Genomic DNA, 25,257 nt, shown 5'->3' with positions numbered 1-25,257 from the left:
GGGCAGCTGGCCACCTTCAGCGCGGCCCCGGCCTCTGGGATCCTGGCTGCATCCACAGCAGCCCTGGCGCCGTGTTCCCTGTTTAGAGACTCGCTTTTGCAGCTAAGAAACAGTTCTTTTCCTGCTCCATACTTCAAAGCTGTTGCCTGTAAATTGAGGAGTACATCTTTGGCTGCAGTTCTTCTTGCTTACACAGATACTGAAAAGGGTAGAAGATTCATGTATGATCACTTAATTTCTTGTCTTCTCTCTCTCTCTCTCTCTCTCTCTCTCTCTCTCTCTCACTGCTGGCCAGTATGGGGATCCAAACTCTTGACCTTGGTGTTTCACTTAATTCAAATCACTTTAATTTCTGAATATCAGATGTTCTTATCACAACGTCCATGAGCTTATTGGGGTGGGGGTGGGGCGGGATTTACAAATCCCTGCTGATAGTTGGCAATTTTATGTATCTGTGTACATTTTCTTGGTGTGACGGAACTCCTCTAAGAATCCATGTTAATTTTGGAAGGTGAAAGTCCATGGTGCAGGGGGTGCATCTGACAGGGTGGGTGAGAACTCTACAGGGTGGTGGGGTTACGCAGGGTATCACATGGCAAGAATTCAAGCACAACTTTCTTACCTCCCACATATGAGTGAAAACATGAGGTACTTATCTTTCTTTTCTTGACTTATTACACCTAACAGAACATCTTCCAGGCTCATCCATGTTGCTGCAAATGACAGGATTTAATTATTTTTTACAGCTGAGTAGTATTCAGTTGAATATAAACACCACATTTTCTGTATCCATTCATCTTTTGATGGATATTTAGTTGGATTCCACATGTTGGCTATTATTGTGAATAGAGCTGCAATAATTACGGGAGTACAGGTATCCATTTGGCTTACTAATTGCCTCTCCCTTGGATATACATGCAGTAGCGCAATTGCTAGATCACATGGTAGTTTTATATTTCATTTTTTGAGGAACCTCTGTACTGTTTTTCATAATGGATGTACTAATTTGCACTCCCACCAATAGTGAAGGAGAGTTCCCCTTTCTCCACATCCTCACCAGCATTTGTGACATTCTGTCTTTCTGACCATAGCCAGTCTAACTGGGGTGAGATAATATCTCATTATGGTTTTGATTTGCATTTCCCTGATGAATAATAATGTTGAGCATTTTTTTTCATGTATCTGTTGGCTATTTGCATGTCTTCTTTTGATAAGTGTCTATTTAGATCATATGCCCAATTTTTAATCAGATTTTGTTGTTGTTGTTGTTATTTGAGTTCTTTGGATATTCTGGATATTAGTGCCTTGTCAACTAAGCAATTTGCAAATATTTTTTCCCATTCTGCAGGTTGCCTCTTCACTCTGTCAGTTGTTTCCCTTGCTGTGCAGAAGCTTTTTAGTTTGATGTAATACTGCTTGTCTATTTTTGTTTTTGTTGCCTGTGCTTTTATCAGAGCCTCTCTCCTCACAAGATATGGGCCTCTTGAAAACTAGGAAGGTGACATTGCATCCCTAGTGCCTAGAACAGTGCCCAGTACATAGTAGGTGCTCGATGAACACATGGCTACATAAGCAGCCCAGGCGAGTCTAGAATTTCCTTCTCAACTCATAACTGAAAAATCTGGGTGTCATAGAGGGTAACATCAGAGGTGGAGAGTCATGAGAATCTTGTGTCTGCCCTACGTGACCAGGAACTGTTGCTTCTGGCTCTTGAGACATCGTTGTCCCTTATTTCTGCTGGTTGCTAGGCTGGGAGGAGGCAGGTTGGAATCAGATGGCCCAGCTCAGCCCCTCCCAGCCTTCCTCAGGGTATAAGGACAGACAATGTGCAAATCAGTACTAGGAGAAGGGAAGAGAAGTTTCTAAGGGGAGAAGATACTCCTGACTCTGTCTCTCTCAGTCGCCACCTGCAACTCTGCCTCTTCCCCTGAATCTCCCTGGTTCTCCCTCCCTCCTCTCAGCCCTTGTTGACCCATCTCTGAGCCCTCCCTGCCCTGTCCCCAGCACCCACCTTCCCTGCCCCTCTCCACTGTCCCTGGAGCTCCCGTGGCCCTGCCTTGGCCTCAGGTCCTCACCTCTGTCCCATCTGCCTGCAGGATGCTGCAGCTGAGACTGTCCTGGCTGGGTCTGGGGCCAGTGGCAGCCTCCCCGTGGTTGCTCCTGCTGCTGGTTGGAGCCACCTGGCTCCTGGCCCATGTCCTGTCCTGGACCTACACCTTCTATGACAACTCTCGCCGCCTCCAATGTTTCCCACAGCCTCCAAAACGGAACTGGTTTTGGGGTCACCTGGGCCTGGTGAGTGAGGCAGCAGGATGGGGTGTCAGGGTGGATGGGCTTCTCTAGGAGTCATGAATGGGGCTCAGGGAGCTGGGGGTCAGGGGGTGGGCTGGTGTCCAGGACAGCAGAGAAGGGAGGGAGGCTGAGGGGACCCCTCTTTCCTCACCTCCCGTCAGATCCATTTCTCTCCTCTCTGTCCACCCCATGCCCTGAGGCCTTTTTCTTTCTTTCCTTGCTCCTGTCTTTTTTCTCCACATTAGTACACCCCTGCCTTAGCTGGGGGGCTCCCAGGGTGGGCTTCACCAAGCAGAGACCCCCTGGCTAGCCCACAGTCTTCACTCCTGGACTGGAGGCCCCCTCAGGGGTCCACTCCCTGCCCGGCCCATGTCTGCTGGCCTCAGGCCAGTGTCTACTCCTCTCTGGGCTGCCTGGACATGACCATGATCTTCAGGCCCTAAATCCCATGGACACCTCCCGGCCCCATCTCATCCACCTCCCAGCAGGTCTCTGACCTCACTGACCACCCAGTCTTCCCAGAACCTTTTATTCTCTTTGTTCCAGGATGTGGCCCTGCTCTGGTCTCCCCAGACCTCCCTGTGGTCTCTCTGTCTCCCCCGTTGGCTCTGCCTTCCCCCACCCTTGTGGGATCCCTTGGGGTCCCAACCCCTCCCCCCCTCCTTGCTCTCCTGAGGCCACCTCCTTCCCCAGGGCTCCAGCTCCTACGTTGACCATAAGTTCCCTCCAGAAGTGAGTTCCAAGTTCACATCTATCCTGAGCTGGAGGCCATGTGTGCAGCCCCCTCCTCCCTACTTGTGGGGTGTCTCACAAACACCCCAGTTCCAGCAAGTCAGAATCTGAATCATGGCTCCCTCCCCCACTGTCCCCACCCTCAGTCTAATCTGTCCTGTCAGGTGACCACACCCCACACTTTGGGGTCCCCTGATCCCTCTTTCTCTGCTCACACATCCTGTCCCCCAGCACATCCAGCAGTGCTGCCTGGACAATCTTTCCTCAGTCTGTCCCTTCTCAGTGTCCTCCTGCCACCCCGGCTCCATCCTCTGTCATCTTCCTCCTGGAGTCCTCCCCAGCCTCCTCCCTGGTCTGGTCTCCTCGCTGCCACACTTAACCCCTGTTGTCCACTCTCTCCTCAGCCCTGGAGAGACTTTTTTGAGCCTATCTTGGCTCAAGAGGATGGATTTTCTCATCCTGGGATTAGTTCCAGGCCACAGTGGGAGGTCACTGAGGGAGGTTGACAGGCAGCAATATGACCTCAGGACCCCAGAATCAAGGCTAATTTTATCCATCCTCCCGAGACCTGACCAGTCCACACAGACTCATTTCTCTATCCAAGAATGATAGGTTTGCAGAACTCCCCCTGGGGGAGCAGAAAAAATGTGGGCTCAGCTTAAGTCTGGTCTCAGCGAATCCTACAGGGCGCTTTTGAACACTGAGGAGTTTGGTGAAGTTGGAGTGACCAGGATGACAGGCAGAGAAAAGGTGGAGAGGAGGTGGGGTAGGGGTGATTCTGAGGGCAATAGGGAGCCATGGAGTGTGTGTGAGCAGGGGAGGGCTGCAGTCAGCTCCACATATTTGAAAGCACATCTGGGGTGCATCTGGGCATGGAGGGGAGGAGACAAGAATGGAGGTGGGGACCCAGGGAGGAGTCTGTGTCCAGGTACCAGGCCACTAGGTTGGCTTGAGGGACACTCAGCAGGAAGGAGGGCCGAACAGGACCTCTGAGCTGGGGCCTGAGGAGGAGGGAGGGGGAGAGCATGACGCCGGGTTTCTGGTCTGCAGAGGGAGCAGGTTGCAGGCAAAGCACTGAGCTCTATTTGGTCCACACTGAGTCCGAAGGTCTGAGCATCCAGGGGGTTTTCCAGGAGGGGGCTGGATGCACGTGGGGCTCCTGAGAGAGTCTGGGCAAGAGATGGGGGTGTGGAGGGTGTCAGGGCAGAGAAGGGGACTGAAGCTGGGGTCTGGGGGAGTGAGAGAGCCCAAGGAGAGGGGAAGGTGCAGGGCTGAGCCCTGAACCCCAACATCTGGAGGTCAGGAGGAGGAGCTGCCAGAGAAGTGGGAGGGAAACCGAGAGATGGGACTGCCCTGGAAGTCAGGAGGAAGGGGTCTAGAGAAGAACATTGTCAGGTCTGTCTTCCACCTTCTGTCTGTCTCTGTCTCTTTCTGTCTCTCTGCCTCTGCCTCTCTCACTTATGTTCCCTTCCTTTATTTCTGGCTTTCTGTGTCTCTATCTCTATCTCTTTCCATGTGTCCTGCCCAGAGCCCTCCCAGGCTGGGGCACTTCTCTCTGGCTGTTGTGAGTGTGGCCGCAGTGTACCATTGCTGTCTCCTTATTCTGGGACTTTTCCTCAGCTCATGAGAGCTGCCAGAGATGGGAGCTTGCCCAGAGACATCTGGGGGACCGAGTCCTCACTCCTGGGGTGGGCTGGGCTGCTGCAGCCAGCAGCTCACTCAGTGGGAACGCAACAGCCCAGTGCCTGTGCTTCCTAGTGAAGCAACTCTTTGGTGTAATCCATGCTCTGGGGCCCCAAGGCATCAGGCTGTGGCCAGACATTGGCTGAGCCCACATCCTTGTTGTACTAGTCATGGTCCGGACTTTCCTGTGGCCTCAGGCTGAAGTTAATCTCCAATTGAGGCACATCCTTGTGATTATATTGATTCATCAGAACTCCCTGTGGGATTTGCTGAGGCCTAAATTAAGCTGAGCTTACATTTTGGTCTGCTCCCCTGGGTTTTCCAAGGCTGGCCCCCAAAAGGTCCTGGGTCTGAAGATGCTTCATTCTTGAGTAAAGAAACTGGAGTCTAGGCAGACTGGTCAGGTCCTGGGAAGATGTAGAAAATCAGCCCTGATGCTGGAGTCCTGAGGTCATATTGCTACCTGTAAACCATCCCTGCTCAGCGACCCACTGTGGCTGCCCCTGGGCTAGAACTACTCCCAGGATGAGAAAATCCATGTTCTTGAGCCAAGGTGGGCCTCTGTGTGGGCAGAGAGTGTGTCTTCTCCCTCTGTCCTGGGATGCACTCTTGGAACCTGGAGATGGCCCCAAGAGGAAAGGAACATGAGGAAACAGAGATTCCCTCCATCTATGTAAAATTCAGACACACTGTTTACTGCAGAGGCTGTGCCAGTTCCTAAAGGCACAGCAGGGACCTGCTGTGGCTCTTTCTGGAGAGGTGTATTAGTCAGAGTTTTCTAGAGACTTAAAATCAATATGATATATATCTGTATCTATATCTATATCTAGCTATCTATCTAGAGATATGAGGGTATTTATTATGGGCATTGGTGCACAATTACAGAGGCCAGGCAGTCCCACAACATGCCATCTGCAAGCTGGGGAGACTGGGAAGCCAGTGGTATAATCTATTGTGAGTCCAAAGCCCTGAGAACCCGGAGTTCTGCTGTCCTAGGACAAGAAAAGATGGATGTCTCAGCTCCAGAGAGAGAGAGCATATTCACCCTTCCTCTGCCTTTTTGTTCTATCTGGGCCCTCAAGGGATTGGGTGATGCCCAACTCCACTGGGGAGGGTGGATCTTCCTTACCCAGTCTACAGATTCAAATGCTAATCTCTGCTGGAAGCCCCCTCAGAGACACACCAAGAAATAATGCTTTCCAAGCTATCTGGGCATCCATAGCCCAGTCAAGTTGGCACTTGCAATGAACCATCCCAGGAGGTGACCACCCTGCCTTGCTTACAGATCAACTACACGGAGGAGGGCTTGAAGAAAGTGGCTCAACTGGTGGCCAACTACCCCCAGGGATTTAAGAGGTGGCTGGGGCCAACCTTCCCCCTCATTACTTTGTGCCACCCTGACAATGTCCGGCCTGTCATTAATGCTTCAGGTATGCATGTGGAGCTTGTGGTGGTGGGCACTGTGGCACACTGAAGGCCCTTCAGTCCCTTCACCCTCAACTTTTGTGCATCCCCTGCCAGACCCCGGCCCTCCTTCCCTCTCCTCTCTCAGCCGTCTTCCTCTTTCTTTCATGTATTCACCAACCCCCATCTCAATGTCTCCTCTTTCCATGTCCTGGTGTTCTGAGCACCACTGGGGTCCAACTGACCATAATCCAAGGCCCTGTCCTGGATGAACCCCCAATTTTGAGGAGATGGATCTGGACAGAGACAACCTCATATGCCGAAGAACTGAGCAGAGGGAGATGGGCTGTGACATCTCAGAAGTGAAACAAATCCTCTGCTGGGGCAGGCTAGGGCAAGCTGGAAGGCTTCCCGGAGGAGGAGTTGCCAGAGTGGGGTCTAGAATGATGAATAGAAACTTTAAAAACATCAGAGTATAAGATGATGGGCATTGGCAGCATCTAAGGTCCCCAGCCAGGCCTGGTGTTAGCTTGTCTGTCCTCGGGCCCAATGAGGAGGGCAATGAGGAGGGCTTGTGGCTGCTGGATTTCTGTGACATTCACCTCTACCAGGTCAGTTCCTTCTAACCCATTTCATAGCTTGTCTACCGTATGTTCATTGCTCCCTAGTCCAGGCCCCAGAAATCTACAGTAGGAGACCACACCCTAGCCCAGCACTCTTCCCTTGTCCTCTGCTCTTCCCATCCTCAGAAAATCCATGCTGACCAGGGGAAGGGGTGGTGTCATACAGAGGCCATGGCTCTGACACCAAAATGCTGGGTGATTCAGGGCAGGTCCCTGGCTTTGTCTGGTTGCTAGGGCCTCTTTCTTGTTAATGGTGGAAACTCAAACTCATGTGGTCTAAGCCAAGAAAGAGAATTTGTTGACTGTAAAATCCAGGGGGGATGGTCTTCAGGCATGGTTGGATCCAGGTCTTCAGTTTCATCATGAATCTGTCTTCATCTCTTAGTTCTGTTTCCCTTTGGGAGAGCTTCACTCTTATGATGGTAAAGATGAGTCCCAGATGCTCAACTCCCATGGAAAATTTCTTATAGTCTCAGGATTCCCTTAAATTTGCCAGGCCTGGGTCACAGGCAAAATTCCTCATGCAGTTACTATGACTCTGATTGCCTAGTCTTGGCAGGCATAGGGCTCCTAAGAGCTATTGCATTGGGGGTACAAATCAGTTCAATGTTTTAGAACTCAGGCCCTGGATTCAAACAGACCTGCGTTTGGATCTTAGGCATGTGACTTACTATCTGGTAGACTATGGGCAATTGATTTCATTGGTCAGAGCCTCAGTCTGGAAAATGGAGTGGAAAAGAACCCCGGTGAACATGGTGTTGGGATCCAAACGAGGAAATAACATTTCTGTCCCTGTAAGTAAGGGACCTAGATAGTTGTGTATCAAGGATGTGGGAGGGAGCCCGGGGGCAGGCTCAGCACGGAGAGGATGAAGAGCTGCCTGGAATTCCCAGTGTCCGGATCTCCGTCTCTGCCCTGCAGGTCCTTCTCTCTGGCAGCCTAGACGAGCATGAACTGGGTCCTCTTTGTTTTTCTCCTGATTTGAAGCTCGGAGAAAGGTTTCTTGTACACACGAGGCCAGACAAATACCTTTGGGGTGTGTGCTGCTGAGGGGTGGGGCCCTGGCACACAGTTATTCACATTTTCTACCCCACCTCCATCAAGCCCGTTCTCTTTGCTCCAAGTAGACATGCCCTGGCCACAGCTTGCCTGCTGCAATGGTCTCTGTGCTGCCTCTGCTAGTTGGATGCAGACCCCAGTGCAGACAGAGGGACTGTGGTGATGTCACTGCTTCTGCTTCACTTGGTCTTCCACCCATCTGATCTTTATCAGGTTAGGGTTAGGGTTAGGGTTAGGGTTAGGGTTTGGGTCTGCTCACGTCTGGGGTGTGTCTGTATGACATCTGCTATGTGGCCGCATCTTGTCACATTTACATTTACACCTGGGTCCTCATTACACCTGCCATGTGCTACACCTGGTTCCACCTGATTTACACCTGGGATCTTATGAAGATGGTCATGTGTGGGGCTCCGCTGTGGCCAAAGACATTTGGGGCATATTAGGGCCTGTCTGGTTCTTGTCTGAGTTGCTGTTTGAGGTTGTCTTTTTCTCCTGCTGGTCACATCTGGGCCATGTTTGGGCTTGTTTGAGGTCTAGGATTTAGGGTTCCTCTGAGAAATACCTGATACCTTATTTGAGTGTTGTCAAAGGCAGGTCTTAGCGTACATCCAAGTTATATCAGGGTCCAGCATGGGTCACACCTGGGTCACATCTGGGATATTAATGGGACCATATTTAAATCCTGTCAGGTTCATCTGTAGGGCAAGTGAAGATTGCGCCAGACCACCTTGGGTCCATGTCAGAGCATGACTTTTGATGTTATGGATGTGTTAGGGTATGCCATATCTGTTATGGACATGTGAACACATCTCAGGTCCATGTCTAAACAAATTAGAGCAGTTTGGGCTTATGAGGCATCCTTGGTCCATATAGTGGTGTTTTTTAGAGTGTCGGGCTGCTTTTGGGTGTTTCAGAGAGTGTTGGACTATGCAGGAGATGTTTTCAGGTATGCTGGGGTGTGTGGTGCTGAGTTAGAATGTGTCAGAGCATGCTGTGGTATTTCTTTGTTCTTTGTCTTCACCCTATTCCTGCTGCTACAGTCTGGCGAGGGACCTCCTTGCTTCCCATCTCCCTGCTTGTTTCCTGTACTTTTGACTCCATTTGTGCTATGCCAGGCAGGGTAAGGAAGGGAGATCTCTGGTTGGAAACCCATCCCTCATTAATTAAGTCCCAACATTCTCCCTCTCTATGGTCCCTGATGGTCCATCTCTTATGCCAGCCACCATCGTATACAAGGACAAGGTCTTCTATGGCTTCTTGAAACCCTGGCTGGGTGAGTAACTGCAGGTGAATGGGGTTGGTGTCAACGTTGGGGGACCAGGGGAAGGTGATGCCTTTGCCCACTGCCATGGCTGCCCCACTAGGGGATGGGCTGCTGCTGAGTGCTGGTGACAAGTGGAGCCACCACCGCCGCCTGCTGACACCTGCCTTCCACTTCAACATCCTGAAGCCTTATGTGAAAATTTTCAATCACAGCGTGAACATCATGCACGTGAGTCACATGAACCCAGGGTCCCAGCTGGAGCCTTGGGGGCAAAGGGGCCTCGGACAGATCTAGTCTGGAGTCCTGGATCTGTTGGTTGGTTTTGGGGTTATTGCTCTTCCTCTCTGAGCCTCAGTTTCCTCACTTTGAAGGGTGGTCAAAATGATGTAATGAGTCATGTCCCTGGCACATAGATGCTCAGAAGTTAGTTTCCAGTATTCCTCACAGAAGCCTTGTAAGTTGTTGGTAGAGCGTGGTGTGGATAACAATAATGCTGAGGGTTCAGGTCCCCAGAAGCCCTGTAAGCTGTTGAGTATGGATCATGACGCACCTTGCATAATAGGTCTCTCTGCATAGAAAAACACTTTAAAAACTCACTGGCTTGAAATAATTAGTGTTTGTTAATGTTCATGATAAGATGGGTCAGTTGGGTCCTTCTGCTCACTCATGTGTCTGTGGTCATAGGTGGGTTTGGTAGAATGATCTGCTAATCCAGGCTCAGCTCTCTCACGTGTTTGGGGCTGGCTGTAGGATGGCTTAGGATGACCTTGGTGGGTCAACTTGACCCCTTCACTTGTCTCTTATTCTCCAGTAGGCTAGCCTAGTCTTGTTCATGTGGTAGAGGCTGGCTTCCAGAGAGTGCACAGAAACATTCAGTAACCCTTGAAGCATAGGTCCAGAACTAGCACACCACAATCCCACCTTCTTCTACTGGTTGAAGCAAGTCCCAAGGCCAGCTGAGATTCAAGAGGTGGGAAAACAGGCTTCACCTCCCAATGGAAGGAGCTTCAAATTCTCATTGCAAAGGGTAAGGATATAGGGAGGGATGAAGAGTTGGGGACATTTCCACAATCACCTACTACTGTTCTAATAATGAAAATGATAATGATATCCAACACTTGCTGAGCACTTATTGCATATGAGAAGCTATATGACAATTCCATGACACATGTTGTCTAATGTAATTTTCACAACTCTATGAGGTATAAATGATTATGATTGCCATATTACAGATGATGAAACTGAGGGTCAGAGAGGTTGGGAAGCTTTGCCAAGATTACCCAGCTATTAAGTAAGCTAGGAGTGGTGAAGCAAGGGTTATGGTTTATCTTACACCAAAACAGGTTATCTTACTGTTACTGAAGATTTGACAGGTGAGACCCAGGGGAGGGCAATGAGTTGGCCAAGGGCACACACAGCAGAGGATGCAGAGCTAGGATTTGAACCCAGGTCTCCTGACTCTCAGCCTTAGGTCTTTGTCTCTTAAAATAGTAACAGTTTCCTCTTCCACCAACCTGGTCCTACCTGGGGATGGATGCCTGGGGCAGAAGTCCTGGTGACTGGTTTCCTTGGGAGTCCATCCTGGTGGTTGGGTGGGGAGGGGTTGAGGAGGTCTCAGTCTCAGCTCTCTCCCCTTCTCTGCCCAGGCCAAGTGGCAGCGCCTGGTCTCAGAGGGCATCACCCGTCTGGACATGTTTGAACACATCAGCCTCATGACCCTGGACAGTCTCCAGAAATGTGTCTTCAGTTTTGACAGTAATTGTCAGGAGTAAGTCCTTGCCCAGTGCCTGGGAACTTGGGTCATGGACCCATGGGAGTGGGTGTGGGATGGAGGACTGAGCAGGGCAACCAGAAGAGCCTTCCTAGAGCATGTGGATGAGATCTGGGCACTGAAGGACAGGGTAGGGCAGAGAGAAAGAGCAGTTCTTCCAGGAAGGTGGGATTGTTTGAGTAAAGGCAGGAAGGAAGGCTAGGATGAGCAGAGCATGTGCAACAGGCAGTAGTTGAATTTTAAGAACACTGAACAGGCTTGACAAGGATGTGTACTTTATCCTGAGGTTCCCAGGGAGCCATGGAAGGTGTTTCAGCAGATGGTTATGATCAGAGCTTGGACATTTGACTCCATAGAGGACGGACTGTCTTGTAGACTCAGGGTGCAAGGAGACCATGAAGAGGAGGAGGTCTGAGCTTGGTGGAGAAAATGGGGCAAATTTTAGAGAAACCAAGAGCAAGAGGAATGGGCAGGACCAGATGCTGAATAAGAGAGAGAGAGGGGATGACCATGATGGCCAGGCTTTTCCCTGGAAACTTGGGGCATGAGGAAGCTCACAGAGAGTGGTAGTAAGAGGGGGAAGTGTGGTTGGAGGGCACCCTTTTCTGGGTGGAATGTGGTCCTGGGATTCTGGCTGGGAGGTGCTCCCAGGGTTTCATGTGTGTTAAGAAGCTGCGTCCTCTCCCTGGGCTGGTTCTGCAGGAGTCCCAGTGAATATATTGCCGCCATCTTGGATCTCAGCGCCCTCATAGTGAAACGGCACCAGCAGATCTTCCTGCACATGGACTTCCTGTACCGCCTCACTCCTGATGGGCGTCACTTCCGCAGGGCCTGTGACCACGTGCACAACTTCACGGACACTATTGTTCGTGAAAGACGCCGCACCCTCATGAGCCAGGGTATTGATGACTTCCTCAGGGCCAAGGCCAAGTCCAAGACTTTGGACTTCATTGATGTGCTCTTGCTGACCAAGGTGAGCTTCTTGGGGGTGTAAATTCAAGAGGTAGAATGGACCTTGATGCCAATTGTCAGATGGAAGAACTTGGACTTGATCCAGAGGGCACTGTGGAGCCATGGAAGGTACTTGAGCAAGGAAGGGACAAGTCAGAGATAAGTTTCAGAGGTGACTTCATAGAAATCTGCCTGAGAGGAGCAAATCTCCTCAAAAGGAGGTAGGAGACCATGGAGGAAGCCTGTGAGGCAGGCTCTGGAGACAACAGGGGAGCGATCCTTGGTTGGAAGATGGGTCTTCAGGGTCTATATTTGATTTGACTCCAGTGCCCTCAGATCTGGTGTGATTGTGGAGGTCTTGCCTTGTCTCTAGGATGAAAATGGGAAGGAGTTGTCAGATGAGGACATACGAGCAGAGGCTGATACCTTCATGTTTGGGGGTGAGAGTCCTACTGTGGGATTACAGTGGGGACAGGGGTCTCTCCATCCCAGGGATGTGGCTGGTGGACCCTGGATCACTCCATTCTGCCCATATCCCGCCCCCCCTGCCTCGCGCCATCTAGGGGCGCTGTCCCCCTCTCTGGTGCTGAAACAGCTTAGAGACCTAAATCTGCCTGGCTGACCTTCAGGTCATGACACCACGGCCAGTGGATTGTCCTGGATCCTGTACAACCTTTCGAGGCACCCAGAATACCAGGAGCGCTGCCGGCAGGAGGTGCGAGAACTCTTGAGGGACCGTGAGCCTAAAGAGATCGAATGGTGAGTTAGGTCCTCATGGCCTGTTCCTGAGCCTCTCTCATTGGCCCTGCTTCCCAGGTGGGGAAGAGGGAAGATGTTGTTATGGATTATGCCCATATTGCTTAGTGGGAATATTATTAGAGCCCAGAAGCAGGGCCTGGTAACCAGCAGGCTAACAAAGGAAAGGTCATGGGCTTCTGGGGCAGAAATATCTGGGAGTCCATATTTATTGCCCCGCTAACTTGTTATGTGACATCAGTAAAATTAATTCTCTTTTTTGAACCACTTTTCTCTTCTATGGAAGGGGGGTGGGTGGTAATCTCTATTCCACAGGGCTGCTTGGAGAATTAGTGGCAATGTGTGTAGAACAGATGCCACGCAGCATATATTCAGTAAGCAATCTTCTCTCCCATTCCCTTGCTTTCCTGCCTAAAGGTGCATTTTCCAGCCAAGATCTTCAACCACCATAGTTTTTTGCTCTTCTCTTTAATTCCCACTTTATCCCAAGGACGCACAAAGATCTTAGTGGGTAAAAGTGACTCATCTCTTCATTCACTAAGAACTTCCACACTGCCTGCCCTTTCCCAACTCAGTGTTCAGTCCCATTTTAATCCTAAATGGGCAAAATTGGGGCAGAAAGAAAAGGAGGCGAGGCTAGGTAGTGAACAGTGAATACAAATTTGCCACATTGGGTGTGATACTGGACAGTGCTCCAGGTCAGTGGGACAGCTGTGCAAAGACCAAGATGGAAGCATGCATGAGAGCCTGGCATGTTTGAGGGTGAGGGGAAATAATAGTGGCTAAATCCATGTGTAGTGCACAGTGTGAGAAAGAGAAGGAGCTCCCGATGAGACTGGAGTGGGTAATAAAAGCCTCTCTTGGAATGTTTTGGAAACCATGTTAAGAATTTGGACTTTAACCTGGGGTGTGTCAATTCAAATCCTTTGGGAAACTGATATTCAGTTAAAGATAAAAGTGGGCAGGGATGCTGCCATTCAGGGAGTCAGACATTGGGCAGAAATGATCAGGCACTAGTGAGTGACTACGCTCAGTCATGGCTGAGGGCTGCCCAGGAAAGCGTGGCCTTGGCTTGAATGCTGCGGTAGAGACTGAAGGCTCTATAGCTGAAGGTGGGAAGCTGACTTTACTCCTTGCAGCTGGACGGCAAGTTCTTTCTTGAATGGAGATTCATGACTAACATAGGAGGGCAATGGGGAGCCATGAGGGGTGTTTGAGCAAGCAAGGGACAGGTCAGATGTGGGTATTAGAAATATCTCTCTGTGGCCGCAGGGGCAAACTGGAGAGGATGAACTGGGGACTGAGGGTCCAGGAAACAGATTCTGGGGCAGGGACTGAAGGGTGGAGAGGAGGTGTTGGACTGGACAAATATTTTGGAGATAGTGTCCCCAACATCAGGGCTTTGCTCAGCATAGCCGTCTGGGAGGTGGAGAGATGTTTTTGTGGTCCTCCCAACTTCGAGAAATTATGTACTTGTTCAAAATTCAAACAGGACAAAAGTGTTACAATGAATATAAGCCTCTGTCTTATGCCAGCATCCCAATCTCATTCCTATCTGAGATGGTTTCCTGTTTCCTTCCAGACACTCTTCATTCTATTCTCAAATTTGTCTGTTTATAGTCTTTCTCCTTTATTCATTCTTTTGTTCTCTCTGTCTCTGTATAACTGGGGATATATACATACCACTCAGGGATGCACATTGACAGTATAGATTCAAGATCTTTTCATTTTTTTCAAAATAAAGGTTTGAAAAATTAATTCTTATGGATCTATTTAAAATTTTTATTTGTTTATTTACTGTAGCATAGTTGATTCTACATATCAGTGGGGCACAGAGTTGAATATCACTACCTGTGTGTAATATGTGATGCTCAAATCACGATAATTAGTATATTCATCATTATACGATGTAATAGTTTTTTGTGGCCCTTTACCAATTTTTCCCTTAACTTCCCTCCTCCTCCCCCTTTCCCACCTTGGGTATCCTCAGTTCTGTTCTCTCTTTTTGAAAATTCAATGTATTATTGTGATTGTTGTATCCTTCTTTCTTTTGAAAAATTAATTTTAAATTGTAAAATTAATCATGGGAACAAGTCTTTTTTCCTTTTTCACAAAATGAAACATTATATGGAAGATGAGGTTCACCTTTGTTACCCTCTCCCCCAAGACTAATTCCCTTTTTTGTCTCCTGAGAGATCTCTAGAGCCATCGATTTGTCATATTCCCTTCCAGACCTTTATCTTGGCAGCATATTCCATATATGTATTGTCACCCGTTCTTTTCACTCAACAGTGTGTCTTGGACTTCCTTCTCAGTGGTGCATAGCATTCCATAATTTACTCAGCTCATCCCTCTGTTGGTGACATTTATGCAAACATTTTAAATTATAATAGATATTGGTGAATTGCCTTTTAGCATATCTGTACTGATTTAACCTCTGGCATGTGATAGGACTAGGGAACCTTATTTCTTCCCTTTTGGTAGGTGTATAGTATTCCATCATATGGATGTATCACAATCTATCAAAACATTCTCCCATCAACGGACATTTGTATAGTTCCCAGCCTTTTGCTATGACAGACATGATGTAATGAACATTCGTGCATACTAACCACTGCTTACGTGTGTGAACATCTTTGCAAGACAGATTCCTAGAAGTGCAGTTGCTGAATCAAAGGCCATTTGAATTTTACAATTTAATAGCTCTTGGAAAATCCATGCTTACACACAGATTTTGAGAGTGCCAATTCTACCATATCTTCACCAAGAGTGTCATTATGGAATTTAAAAATATTTGCCCATCAGATAAGTGCAATATAATACTTTATTATTTTAATGAACATCACTTTAAGTATGGGTAAAGTTGAGCATTGTATTCACCTGCTGATCAGCCATGCATAGTTATTTTTGTGTGAACTGTCAGTTTTCGTAATTTGTACTTTCTATTTTGGGTTTCTCTAGTTTCTTTTTTCTTATTAATTTATAGGAACTCTATACATACTAAGAAAGTTAGCTCTCTTTTCTGTTATGCAACATGCTTTCTCAGATTGTCTTTGACTTTATTTAGGTTTTGGTTATTTTTATTTTGGTTTGTTTCATTTATTTGTAGTCAAATTTCTTAATTCTTTCTTTTATAGCTTCCATTTTTCTTTTTGTTTTTATATCATGCTTGAAAAAGCCTTTTGCACTCTAATATTTAAATGTAAAATTCTTTTGTTTTACTCTAATGGGTAAAATATTTTTTAAATATTTTATTTATTTAACTTTTTGTTAATATATTTAATATTTCCCCTATGAAATCTATGTTGATATAAATAGCGAGGTAGGAATGCATTTTTTTTTGCTCCAAATGGCTGATTGTCTCAACAGAATTTAATTTATATTCTGCACTGTTTTATGATAATAGCAACATCACAATAAGCTAAAATTTAATTAGTATTTATAGATCTAATATTTTGCACTGTCTTATGATAATAGCAGCTTCACAAATAAATAAGCTAAATTTATTTATATATTAGATTTATATTATATTATAACATATTATATATTATTTATATATTATATTTATATTACATGTCTATATTTATATATAAACTGTACCCTGTTTCATTTATTTATGCAGTCATCCATAAGCACCAAGAAGTCTTCATTGTCATAATTTAAAAAACATTTTCATGTTTGATAAAGTAGGCTTTGTCTCATTTCTCTGCTTTTACAATTTTTTTTTGAGTTCTTATTTTTCCATTCGAACTCTATGACCAGGTTGAAAAATAACCATGATATTTTAATTTTATCTTTTAGACTTTAGGCACCAAGACTTGAGTTGACCGTGCTCCCCAATTCATGGCAAACTCTCATCGATTTTTACATGCAATACTTATTATCCCCACTTATCCCAATTCTTTACTTCCAGCTCTTCACCAATATGATTCTAGAGAGGCTGATCCTTTTATGTGTAAAATTTGTTGTTGGGGCGGATGTATTTTAAAATTCACAAATATGTTGTCACATCACAGAGCTCGTGGTGGTTCTTAGCTTTTCCACAAACATAGCACTGTAATTTTATCAGCCACCTGTAATTCTAAGTACATTCAGTTCATTGCCTTTAACATCATGTAGGACTTCCCTTTCCGGTCCTTAGTGTTGGATGCCCCCCCCTCCCCGCCCAGGCTGCTTCCATCTCACTGCTGTAATGAACACGTTTGTACATGTCTCTTTATCTGCTGTTCTAGAATCTCCCTGGGATGTATACTTGGGAGCCAGCTTGCTAGGTCATAAAACACACGTCTTTCCTTGACCATGGACTGGCATTTGCCCTACAGAAGAGCAGCTCCTGTCACAGCACTATCAGTGCCTGAGGTCCCTCCACCCCCATACCTCAGCCAGCCCTTAGTATTACTCACCTTGTTAATTCTTGCCTTGAATAGACATGAGGTGACATCTCATTGTCAGATAATTTCCATTTATCTGATACCCAGTGACTCTGAGTATCTCTTCTTAATTCTCTTGTGTTTGAGCTCCCATGAATTCCTAGATTATATTCTGTCTACTTTTCTCTTGGGTCACCTGTCCTTCCTCTTGTTGATTTGCAGGGGTTCCTTGTATGTTCAAGATATTGTTCTAGATCCATATATTTATTGTACACATCTTTTCTGAATCTCTCATCTGAGTATTAATTTGGCCTGTGATATCTTTTTGAATTATTATTTATTTATTTATTAAGAATATTCGTGAGATACAAAGCTAATTGTCCTCCCTCCTGCCCATGGTGTGAGGGCCAGATTCATACTGGGAGCATACCCATTATCAGAAATTACTTTTGTATCTTTGTCCCCTCCCAACTACCCCCCAACCTCCCTCCCCTTCCCCCTCTCCCCTCCGCTCCTATTTGTAGCCCTAGGAATGTTCCCTCCATCTGTAAGACCAAGGCCCTACTGGGGTCTTTCTTTCCTTCCTTCCTTTCTCTCTTAGCTCCCACATATGAGTGAGCACATGCAGTATTTATCCCTCTGTGCTTTGCTTGCTTCACTCAACATAAGTTTCTCTAGGTTCATCTATGATGTTACAAATGGGAATATTTCATTCTTTTATTATGACAGAGTAGTATTCCATAGTGTATATATACCACAGTTTCCTTATCCATTAATCCATTGATGGACATTTAGGTTGGTTCCATATCTTGGCTATTGTAAACAGAGCTGCGATAAACATGGGAGTGCAGGTATCTCTATGACATAATGATTTCCATTCCTCTGGATATATTCCCAGAAGTGGGATTGCTGGATCATACGGAAGATCTATCTGTAGTTGTTTGAGAAACCTCCATATTGTTTTCCAGAGTGATTGTACTAATTTACAGTCCCACTAACAGTGCAGTAGTGTTCCCTTCTCTCTACACCCTCGCCAGCATTTGTTATTCATCGTCTTTTTGATCATAGCCAGTCTAACTGGAGTGAGGTGGTATCTCAATGTGGTTTTAATTTGCATTTCCCTGATGACTAGTGATGTTGAGCATTTTTTCATATATATATGTTGGCCATTTGTATGTCTTCCTTTGAAAAATGCATATTCAACTCCTTTGCCCATTTTTTAATTGGGTAATTTATTTTTTTACTGTATAATTGCTTGAGTTCTATGTATATTCTGGATATTAGTCCCTTGTCGGATGCATAGTTACCAAAATTTTCTCCCACTCTGTAGGTTGTCTTTTCACTCTATTGATTGCTTCTTTTGCTGTGCAGAAACTTTTTAGTATGATATAGTCCCATTTGCTTATTTTTTCTTTTGCTGCTTGTGCTTTCAGGCTCATGTTTATAAAGCCTGTGCCCTGACCTAACTGCTGAAGTGTTTCATCTATATTTTCCCTTAGTAATTTTACAGTTTTGGGTCTTATACATAGGTATTTAATTCATTTTGAGTTGATTTTAGTGTATGGTGAGAGATGCATATCTAGTTTCATTCTTCTGCAAATGGACATCCAGTTTTCCCAACACCACCTATTGAAGTAATATTTTCCCCAATGTAGATTTTTGTTGCCTTTTTTTAATATCAGATGGCTGTAAGCCTGAGGAGTGATTTCTGGGTTCTCTATTCTACTCCACTGGTCTGAATGTCTATTTTTATACCAGTACCATGCTGTTTTGATTACAACAGCTTTGTAGTATAATCCAAAGTCAGGCAGAGTTATGCCTCCAGCTTTGTTTTGTTTTGTTTTTTTTTTTTTGCTCAGGATTGCTTTGACTATTCGGGGTCTTTTGTTGTTCCATATGAAAGGTAAGATTGTTTTTGCCATTTCTGTGAAGAATGTCATTAGTATTGTGATGGGGATGGCATTGAATTTGTAGATCACTTTGGGTAGTATAGACATTTTCACAATGTTAATTCTTCCAATCCAAGAGCATGGAATATCTTTCCATCTTTTTCTGTCTTCTTTAATTTCTTTCAGAAGTGGTTTGTAATTCTCATTGTAGAGGTCTTTCACCTCCTTGGTTAAATTGAGACCTAGGTATCATAATTTTTTGGTGACAATTGTAAGTGGGCTTACTTTATTTCTCTTTCTGTTAATTCATTATTCGAGTATATAAATGCTACTGATTTGGGGGCATTTATTTTGTATCCTGCAATGTTTCTGAAGTTATTAACCAGCTCTAGGAGTTTTTTGATAGAGTCTTTAGGTTTTTCTATATATAGTATCATGTCACCTGCAAATAGGGAAAGGTTGGCTTCATCTTTTCCAATCTGAATTCCCTTTATTTCTTTCTCTTGCTTGATTGCTCTAGCTAGTACCTCCAGTACTATGTTGAATAGAAGTGGTGAGAGTGGACATCCTTGTCTTGTTCCTGTCCTTAAGGGGAAGGCCTTCCATTTTTCCCCATTCAGAATAATACTGGCAGTGGGCTTGTCATAAATGGCTTTTATTGTGTTGAGATATTTTCCTTCTATACCTAATTTGTTGAGAGTCTTTATCATGAAGGAATGTTGAATTTTGTCAACTGCTTTTTTAGCATCCATTGAGATAATCATATGGTCTTTGTCCTTGAGCTTGTTGATGTGATATATCACATTTATTGACTTTCATATGTTGAACCGTCCTTGCATACCTGGGATGAATCCCACTTGATCATAGTGTATAATTTTTTAAATATGTTGCTGTATTCTGATTGCTAATATTTTGTTGAGGGTTTGGGCATCTAGGTCCATCAAGGATATTGGCCTGTAATTTTCGTTTTTTGTTGTGTCTTCATCTGGTTTTGGCATCAGAGTTATGTTGGCCTCATAGAATGAGTTTGGGAGAATTGGAATAGTTTGAGGAGAATTGGTATTAATTCCTCTTTAAAAGTTTGATAGAATTCAGCTGTAAAGCCATCCAGGCCTGGACTTTTTTTTCTTGGAAGATTGCTAATTACTGCTTTAATCTCATTGCTTGTTATTGGTTTTCTATCTGTGTAGGTTTTCTATCTCTTCTTGGTTCAGACTTGGTAATTTATATGTCTATAAACTTATCTGTATCTTCCAGATTTACGTATTTGTTATCATACAGTTGTTTATAATAGTCTCTAATGATTCTTTGTATTTCTGTGGTAACAGTTGTAATGTCTCCCTTTTCATTTCTATTTTTTTGTTATTTGGGTCTTCTCTCTCCTTTTTTTGTTAATGTTGCTAATGGTGTGTCTATTTTGTTTATCTTCTCAAAAAACCAACTTTTAGTTTTGTTGATCTTTTCTTTTATTTTTTGGGTCTCTATTTCATTTAGTTCTGCTCTGATCTTAATTATTTCTTTCCGTCTACTGCCTTTAGGCTTGGATTGTTGTTGTTTTTTCAAGTTCTTTGAGGCATAGTATTAGGTAAGTTTATTTGAAGTCTTTCCATTTTTTTGATATAAACATTTACTGCAATAAATTTGCTTCTTAGTACTGCTTTTGGAGTATCCCAGAGGTTTTGGTATGATGTATCTTTATTTTCATTAGTTTCTAGGAATTTTTTGATTTCCTGTTTAATTTCTTCTTAGACCTGTAGGTCATTCAGGAGCCTATCATTTATTTTCCATATGTTTGTATAGCTTCCAGCATTTTGCTTATTGTTTATTTCCAGTTTTAGTCCATTGTGGTCTGAAAAGATTGTTGGAATGATTTCAATTTTTAAAAAATTTGCTGAGACTAGATTTGTGACCTGATATGTGGTCTATCCTGGAGAATGTACCATGAGCTGATGAGAAGAAAGTGTATTCTTTAGCTGTTGGGTGAAATGTTCTGTATATATCTACCGAGTCCAGTTGGTCTAGTGTGTAGATTAAATCCTGTGTCTCTTTGTTGACTTGTTGCCTGGAATTCCTGTCCCATATTGAGAGAGGGGTGTTCAGATCACCCACTATTAATGTATTAGGCCCTATCTCCTTCTTTAGGTCTAAGAGTGTTTGCTTGATATTTCTGGGTGCTCTGGTATTGGGTGAATACATGTCTATGACTGTTATGTCTTCTAGCTGGATAGTTCCCTTTATCATTATATAATGGCCTTCTTTGTCTTTTTAAATGTTGTTTGGTTTAAAGTCTATTTAGTCCAATATAAGAATAGCTACTCCTGCTCGTTTTTGGTTTCCATTTGCATGGTATATCTTTTTCCATACCTTCACTTTTAGTCTATGTGTGTCTTTACAGGTGAGGTAGGTCTTTTGAAGACAGCATATACTTGGGTCTAGCTTTTTAATCCAGTCTGTTAGTCTGTGTCTTTTCAATGGGGAGTTTAGTGCATTCACATTTAGAGTGGTCATTGAGAAGTGATGTTTAATTCCTGTCATTTAATTGCTGCTTGTTTAGGTGGTTTAAATATCTTTTGATCATTATTTCCCCTTTTATTTCTCTTCTTCAATGTTAGTTGGGAATTTAAAGCAAAATGATTTAGCTTCTTTCTCTTTCTTGTTGGCATTTTTGTTTTAACTGTGGGTTTTGCTCTTTCTTGTGTAGTTGTTATGGTTGTCACCATTATTCAGATTCCAGATGAATGACTCCCTGGAGAATTTCTTGGAAGGCTGGTCGTGTGGTGATGAACTCCCACAACTTTTGTTTGTCTGGGAAAAACACTATTTCTCCCTAATTTCTGAAGGAGAGACTTGCTGGGTAAAGAATTCTTGGCTGGCAGTTTTTTTTCTTTTAGTATTTTGAATATATCATTCCACTGTCTTCTCGCCTGTAGGGTTTCAGTTGAGAAGTCTACTGTTAGTTTGATGGGAGCTCCCCTATACGTGACCTGATGCTTTTCTCTTGCTGCTTGTAGAATTCTCTCTTTGTCTTTGAGCTTTGCAAATTTAACTATAATATGTCTTGGGGAGGATCTTTTTGGGTTGAATCTGTTTGGGGACCTTTGAGCTTCCTGGATCTGAAGGTCTGTATGTCGCCCTACACCTGGGAAGTTTTCTGTTACTATTTCCTCGAGTAGGCTTTCAACACCTTTTCCTTTCTTCTCTCTTTCAGGAATACCCACGATTGAGATGTTAGAGCACTTGAGGTTGTCTGCTATCTCTCTTAGGTTTTCCTCATTATTTTAAATTCTTTTTTCCTATTTTTTTGTCTGCTCAAGTTATTTCAAAAAGACCATCTTCAAGCTCTGAAAGTCTTTCCTCTGCTTGCTTTACCCTGCTACTCAAGCTCTCAGTTGTGTTTTTTATTTCATTGAGTGAATTTTCATTTCTAGAAGTTCTGCTGCACTCTTTTTTAAGGTATGAATCTCTTTGTAGATTTCCTCCTTTATATTCTGGATGTTTTTTCTTGTTTCATTGTGTTCTCTAGTTGAGTCTTCTTTTATTTCTTCAACTTTTCTTAAGATCATTGCTTGAAATTCTTTTTCAGACATTTCAAGGATTCCCTGTTTCATGGAGTCTGAGCATTACTGCATCCTTTTGGTGGTGTCATTTCTTCTTCACTGTACTTCTAGTATTTTTTTGCTGATGCTTGGTCATTTGGTAGGAGGTTTTCTTCTTCTATTACATTGAGGTTGGATGTGGAGTGGCCCTGGATGCTACTGTGGGAGATGAATTGTCTTTGCTTGACAATAGGTGTGGTGGTGGTTATGTTAAACCACCTTGGGTTCTGTTTGAGACTCCGTGGTTGTAGAATGAGCCCCTAGCACCGTAGAGTTCTGCTGGGCTAAACTCGGTGGGTCAGATCCATAGCCTGGTGCTCCCCCCTGGGTCTGAGGCAGGAGAGGAGCTGCATTCCGCACTGTGCTGGTTTGGGGCCTGGCCTGTGATATCGTTTGTTACACAGCAATCATTCATTTTCATGCATGTTTACCTTTTTTTGTCTTCTAGTTTGTACTTTTGAGGTTTTAAGAATTCCTACTCCTATGTCACAAAATGTCTCATGTTGTCTTTTTTAACTTTATAGTTTTATCTTTCACATATAGGAAAAGACTCCACCCTGTATATGAAATAGACAAGTATCTAGTTCTTTTTGTTTTCACATTGGCAGTTGTCTGAACACCTTTCACCAAAGTATCTAGTCATTGCCCAGGGGTGTGTGGACCTTCCTTTACCAGATGCTGAATTTTCACCTGTTCACCTGCCTGACTCCGAGCTCTGTACTCTTCCATGGCTCACTCTGTTATTTATTTATGTTTTTGTTGTTCTTGTCACAGGACAACAATTTTTTTAAAAGTTATTATATTTTATTTTTATTGCTATGCCTTCATTTTAGTCTTAATACCCAGTAGATTGGGTTCCCCTTTTTCAGTCTTTTATTTTTAAATGGTCTTAGCTCTTGACAGACTTTGACTCTTCCAGTTAGAATCAGATTGCCAGCTCCTAAAAAAAGTCCAGCTAGACTTTTATTGGATTGCATTGAATATATTCATTAGTTTAGTATGAATTGACACCTTTACAATATTAGGTCATCCTGCTCTAGAGTGTGGAGGGGATCTTGTTTATGCAAATAACCTTATAAGCCCTTTATGGATATTTTTTCCTGCTTTTGTTATCTTATTATATAATTTTTAGAACATTTTGATTCAAGATTATTGACACTTTTAAGGATACCTTCAGAGTGTTGTATTTTGCTCAGAAATCATTCTAAAATACGTTTTCTTCTACTACTTTTGTGACTATGGTTTTCTAGTGCTTAAACCTTTGATCCATCTGGAATTAATCTTGTTATAGGACTGAAGGTTAGAGGAAGGTGTGGAGAGGGGCAGACGGGGTATCAGTAGGCTCAGGCAGTCTTTGATCTAGCTCCCTGGATAATTGCCGTGCGTGTGTGTGTGTGTGTGTGTGTGTGTGTGTGTGTGTGTGTGTGTGTGTGTTTCCTTAGGGACGACCTGGCGCAGTTGCCCTTCCTGACCATGTGCATCAAGGAGAGTCTGCGCCTGCATCCACCAGCTCCAATGATCTCTCGCTGCTGTACCCAGGACGTTGAGCTCCCAGATGGCCGAGTCATCCCCAAAGGTGCCCACAGTGGCGGGAGGAGGAGGCTCCTGGGCAGGGTGGTGGCTCCATCAGGCAGCGCGAAACTCGTCCTGACTGTTCCCTCCTCCCCGACAGGAAACATTTGTTGCATCAGCATCTTCGGGATTCATCACAACCCGTCAGTCTGGCCGGACCCTGAGGTGCCGCCCCTCCCCCTTCTACATCCCAGGGACCTGGCGAGGGGGAGGGGTTCTGATCGGGGAAATCAGACGCTCCCTGTCACTGTACCCACAGCTGTCTTTCCTGGGGGTGGCTGGGTGTCCTGAGAGACCTCACCCAGCAGCCCCGTCTTGCCCCAATCCCAGGTCTATGACCCCTTCCGCTTCGACCCAGAAAAGATCCAGAAGAGGTCACCTCTGGCTTTTATTCCCTTCTCGGCGGGGCCCAGGTGAGGCCAGCGAGCTTCTGGGCGGGGATGGGGTGATGGAGGTGGGGGTCTGGGCACGACAGTGGAGAAGGACACGGGGAGGGGTGAAGTCGTAGATGGTCAGAGTTCCAGCTCTCCTTCCCTCCCATCCTCCAGAGGTCATGGGCAAAGTTATGGGCATGGAGTTTGGTTGGGTAAGTCCAGGAGGGGTCCGTGGTGTGCTCCACGCCCCCACCCCATATCTGCTATTCTGAGTTGGGGGCTGGATTCTGGGCCCGGCTCAGGGGATACACAAGTCCACAAGGGGGCCCCAGGGACAGTTAATCCCTCCTCTGTGCCCCTCAGGGTGAGCAAGGTGGGGGTCCTAGTCCAGGTTTCAGGTACGGTGGGGCCCAAGGGGGGTCCTTGATGCAATCAGAGTCCCCCCATATCGGCCCCCAGGAACTGCATCGGGCAGACGTTCGCCATGGCTGAGATGAAGGTGGCCCTGGCGCTCACGCTGCTGCGCTTCCGTGTCCTGCCCGACGACGAGGAGCCTCGCAGGAAACCCGAGCTGATCCTGCGCGCGGAGGGCGGACTCTGGCTGAGGGTGGAGCCGCTGAGCGCGGGCCCGCAGTGATGCACCCACCGCCCCCTGGCCTGGGAACCCACACCGAGCCCACCCACCAACTTGCAGATTCTCGCGAATAAAATATGGTGTTACCTGCGCGTGAGCCTCACCGAGAGCCAGTAGGGGGCGCTGGGGGACTGCGGGTATCCAGGGGTGGGCGTGGATGGGTGGAAGCCAGGCTGGTGTCTCTGAGCCCAAGACCCCCACTGTCTTTCTGGCTGACCACGGGGCCTCAACGCAGATTTCTCCCAGGCCTGGACTTGATTATTACACATTATATACAAGTATTCAAA

The 25,257-nt window shown here is 45.4% G+C and overlaps 1 protein-coding gene across 1 annotated transcript; it reads left to right on the top strand.

Moving 5' to 3' along the window:
• Positions 1 to 2,097: 2,097 nt before the first annotated feature.
• Positions 2,098 to 24,973, top strand: LOC134386819 (cytochrome P450 4F2-like). Its single transcript, XM_063108944.1, has 12 exons — positions 2,098 to 2,295; positions 5,993 to 6,137; positions 9,013 to 9,066; positions 9,158 to 9,285; positions 10,704 to 10,825; positions 11,531 to 11,801; positions 12,153 to 12,219; positions 12,409 to 12,538; positions 23,833 to 23,966; positions 24,063 to 24,127; positions 24,293 to 24,375; positions 24,796 to 24,973. Exons 1-12 carry the CDS (start codon positions 2,098 to 2,100, stop codon positions 24,971 to 24,973), a joined length of 1,575 nt encoding a protein of 524 aa, XP_062965014.1.
• Positions 24,974 to 25,257: the final 284 nt, after the last annotated feature.

This window comes from Cynocephalus volans, chromosome 10, assembly GCF_027409185.1.
Source record: "Cynocephalus volans isolate mCynVol1 chromosome 10, mCynVol1.pri, whole genome shotgun sequence".
NCBI lineage: Eukaryota > Metazoa > Chordata > Mammalia > Dermoptera > Cynocephalidae > Cynocephalus > Cynocephalus volans.
This window is presented reverse-complemented; position numbering and strand designations above follow the sequence as displayed.

What these genes read in the sequence shown, in the direction of transcription:
- LOC134386819 (XM_063108944.1), top strand. Translation starts at nt 2,098, where the DNA reads ATGCTGCAGCTGAGACTGTCCTGGCTGGGTCTGGGGCCAGTGGCAGCC. An exon ending in GCCTGTCATTAATGCTTCAG is followed by an intron (nt 6,138 to 9,012) that starts GTATGCATGTGG and finishes CTCTTATGCCAG; the next exon opens with CCACCATCGTATACAAGGAC. An exon ending in ACAGCGTGAACATCATGCAC is followed by an intron (nt 9,286 to 10,703) that starts GTGAGTCACATG and finishes TTCTCTGCCCAG; the next exon opens with GCCAAGTGGCAGCGCCTGGT.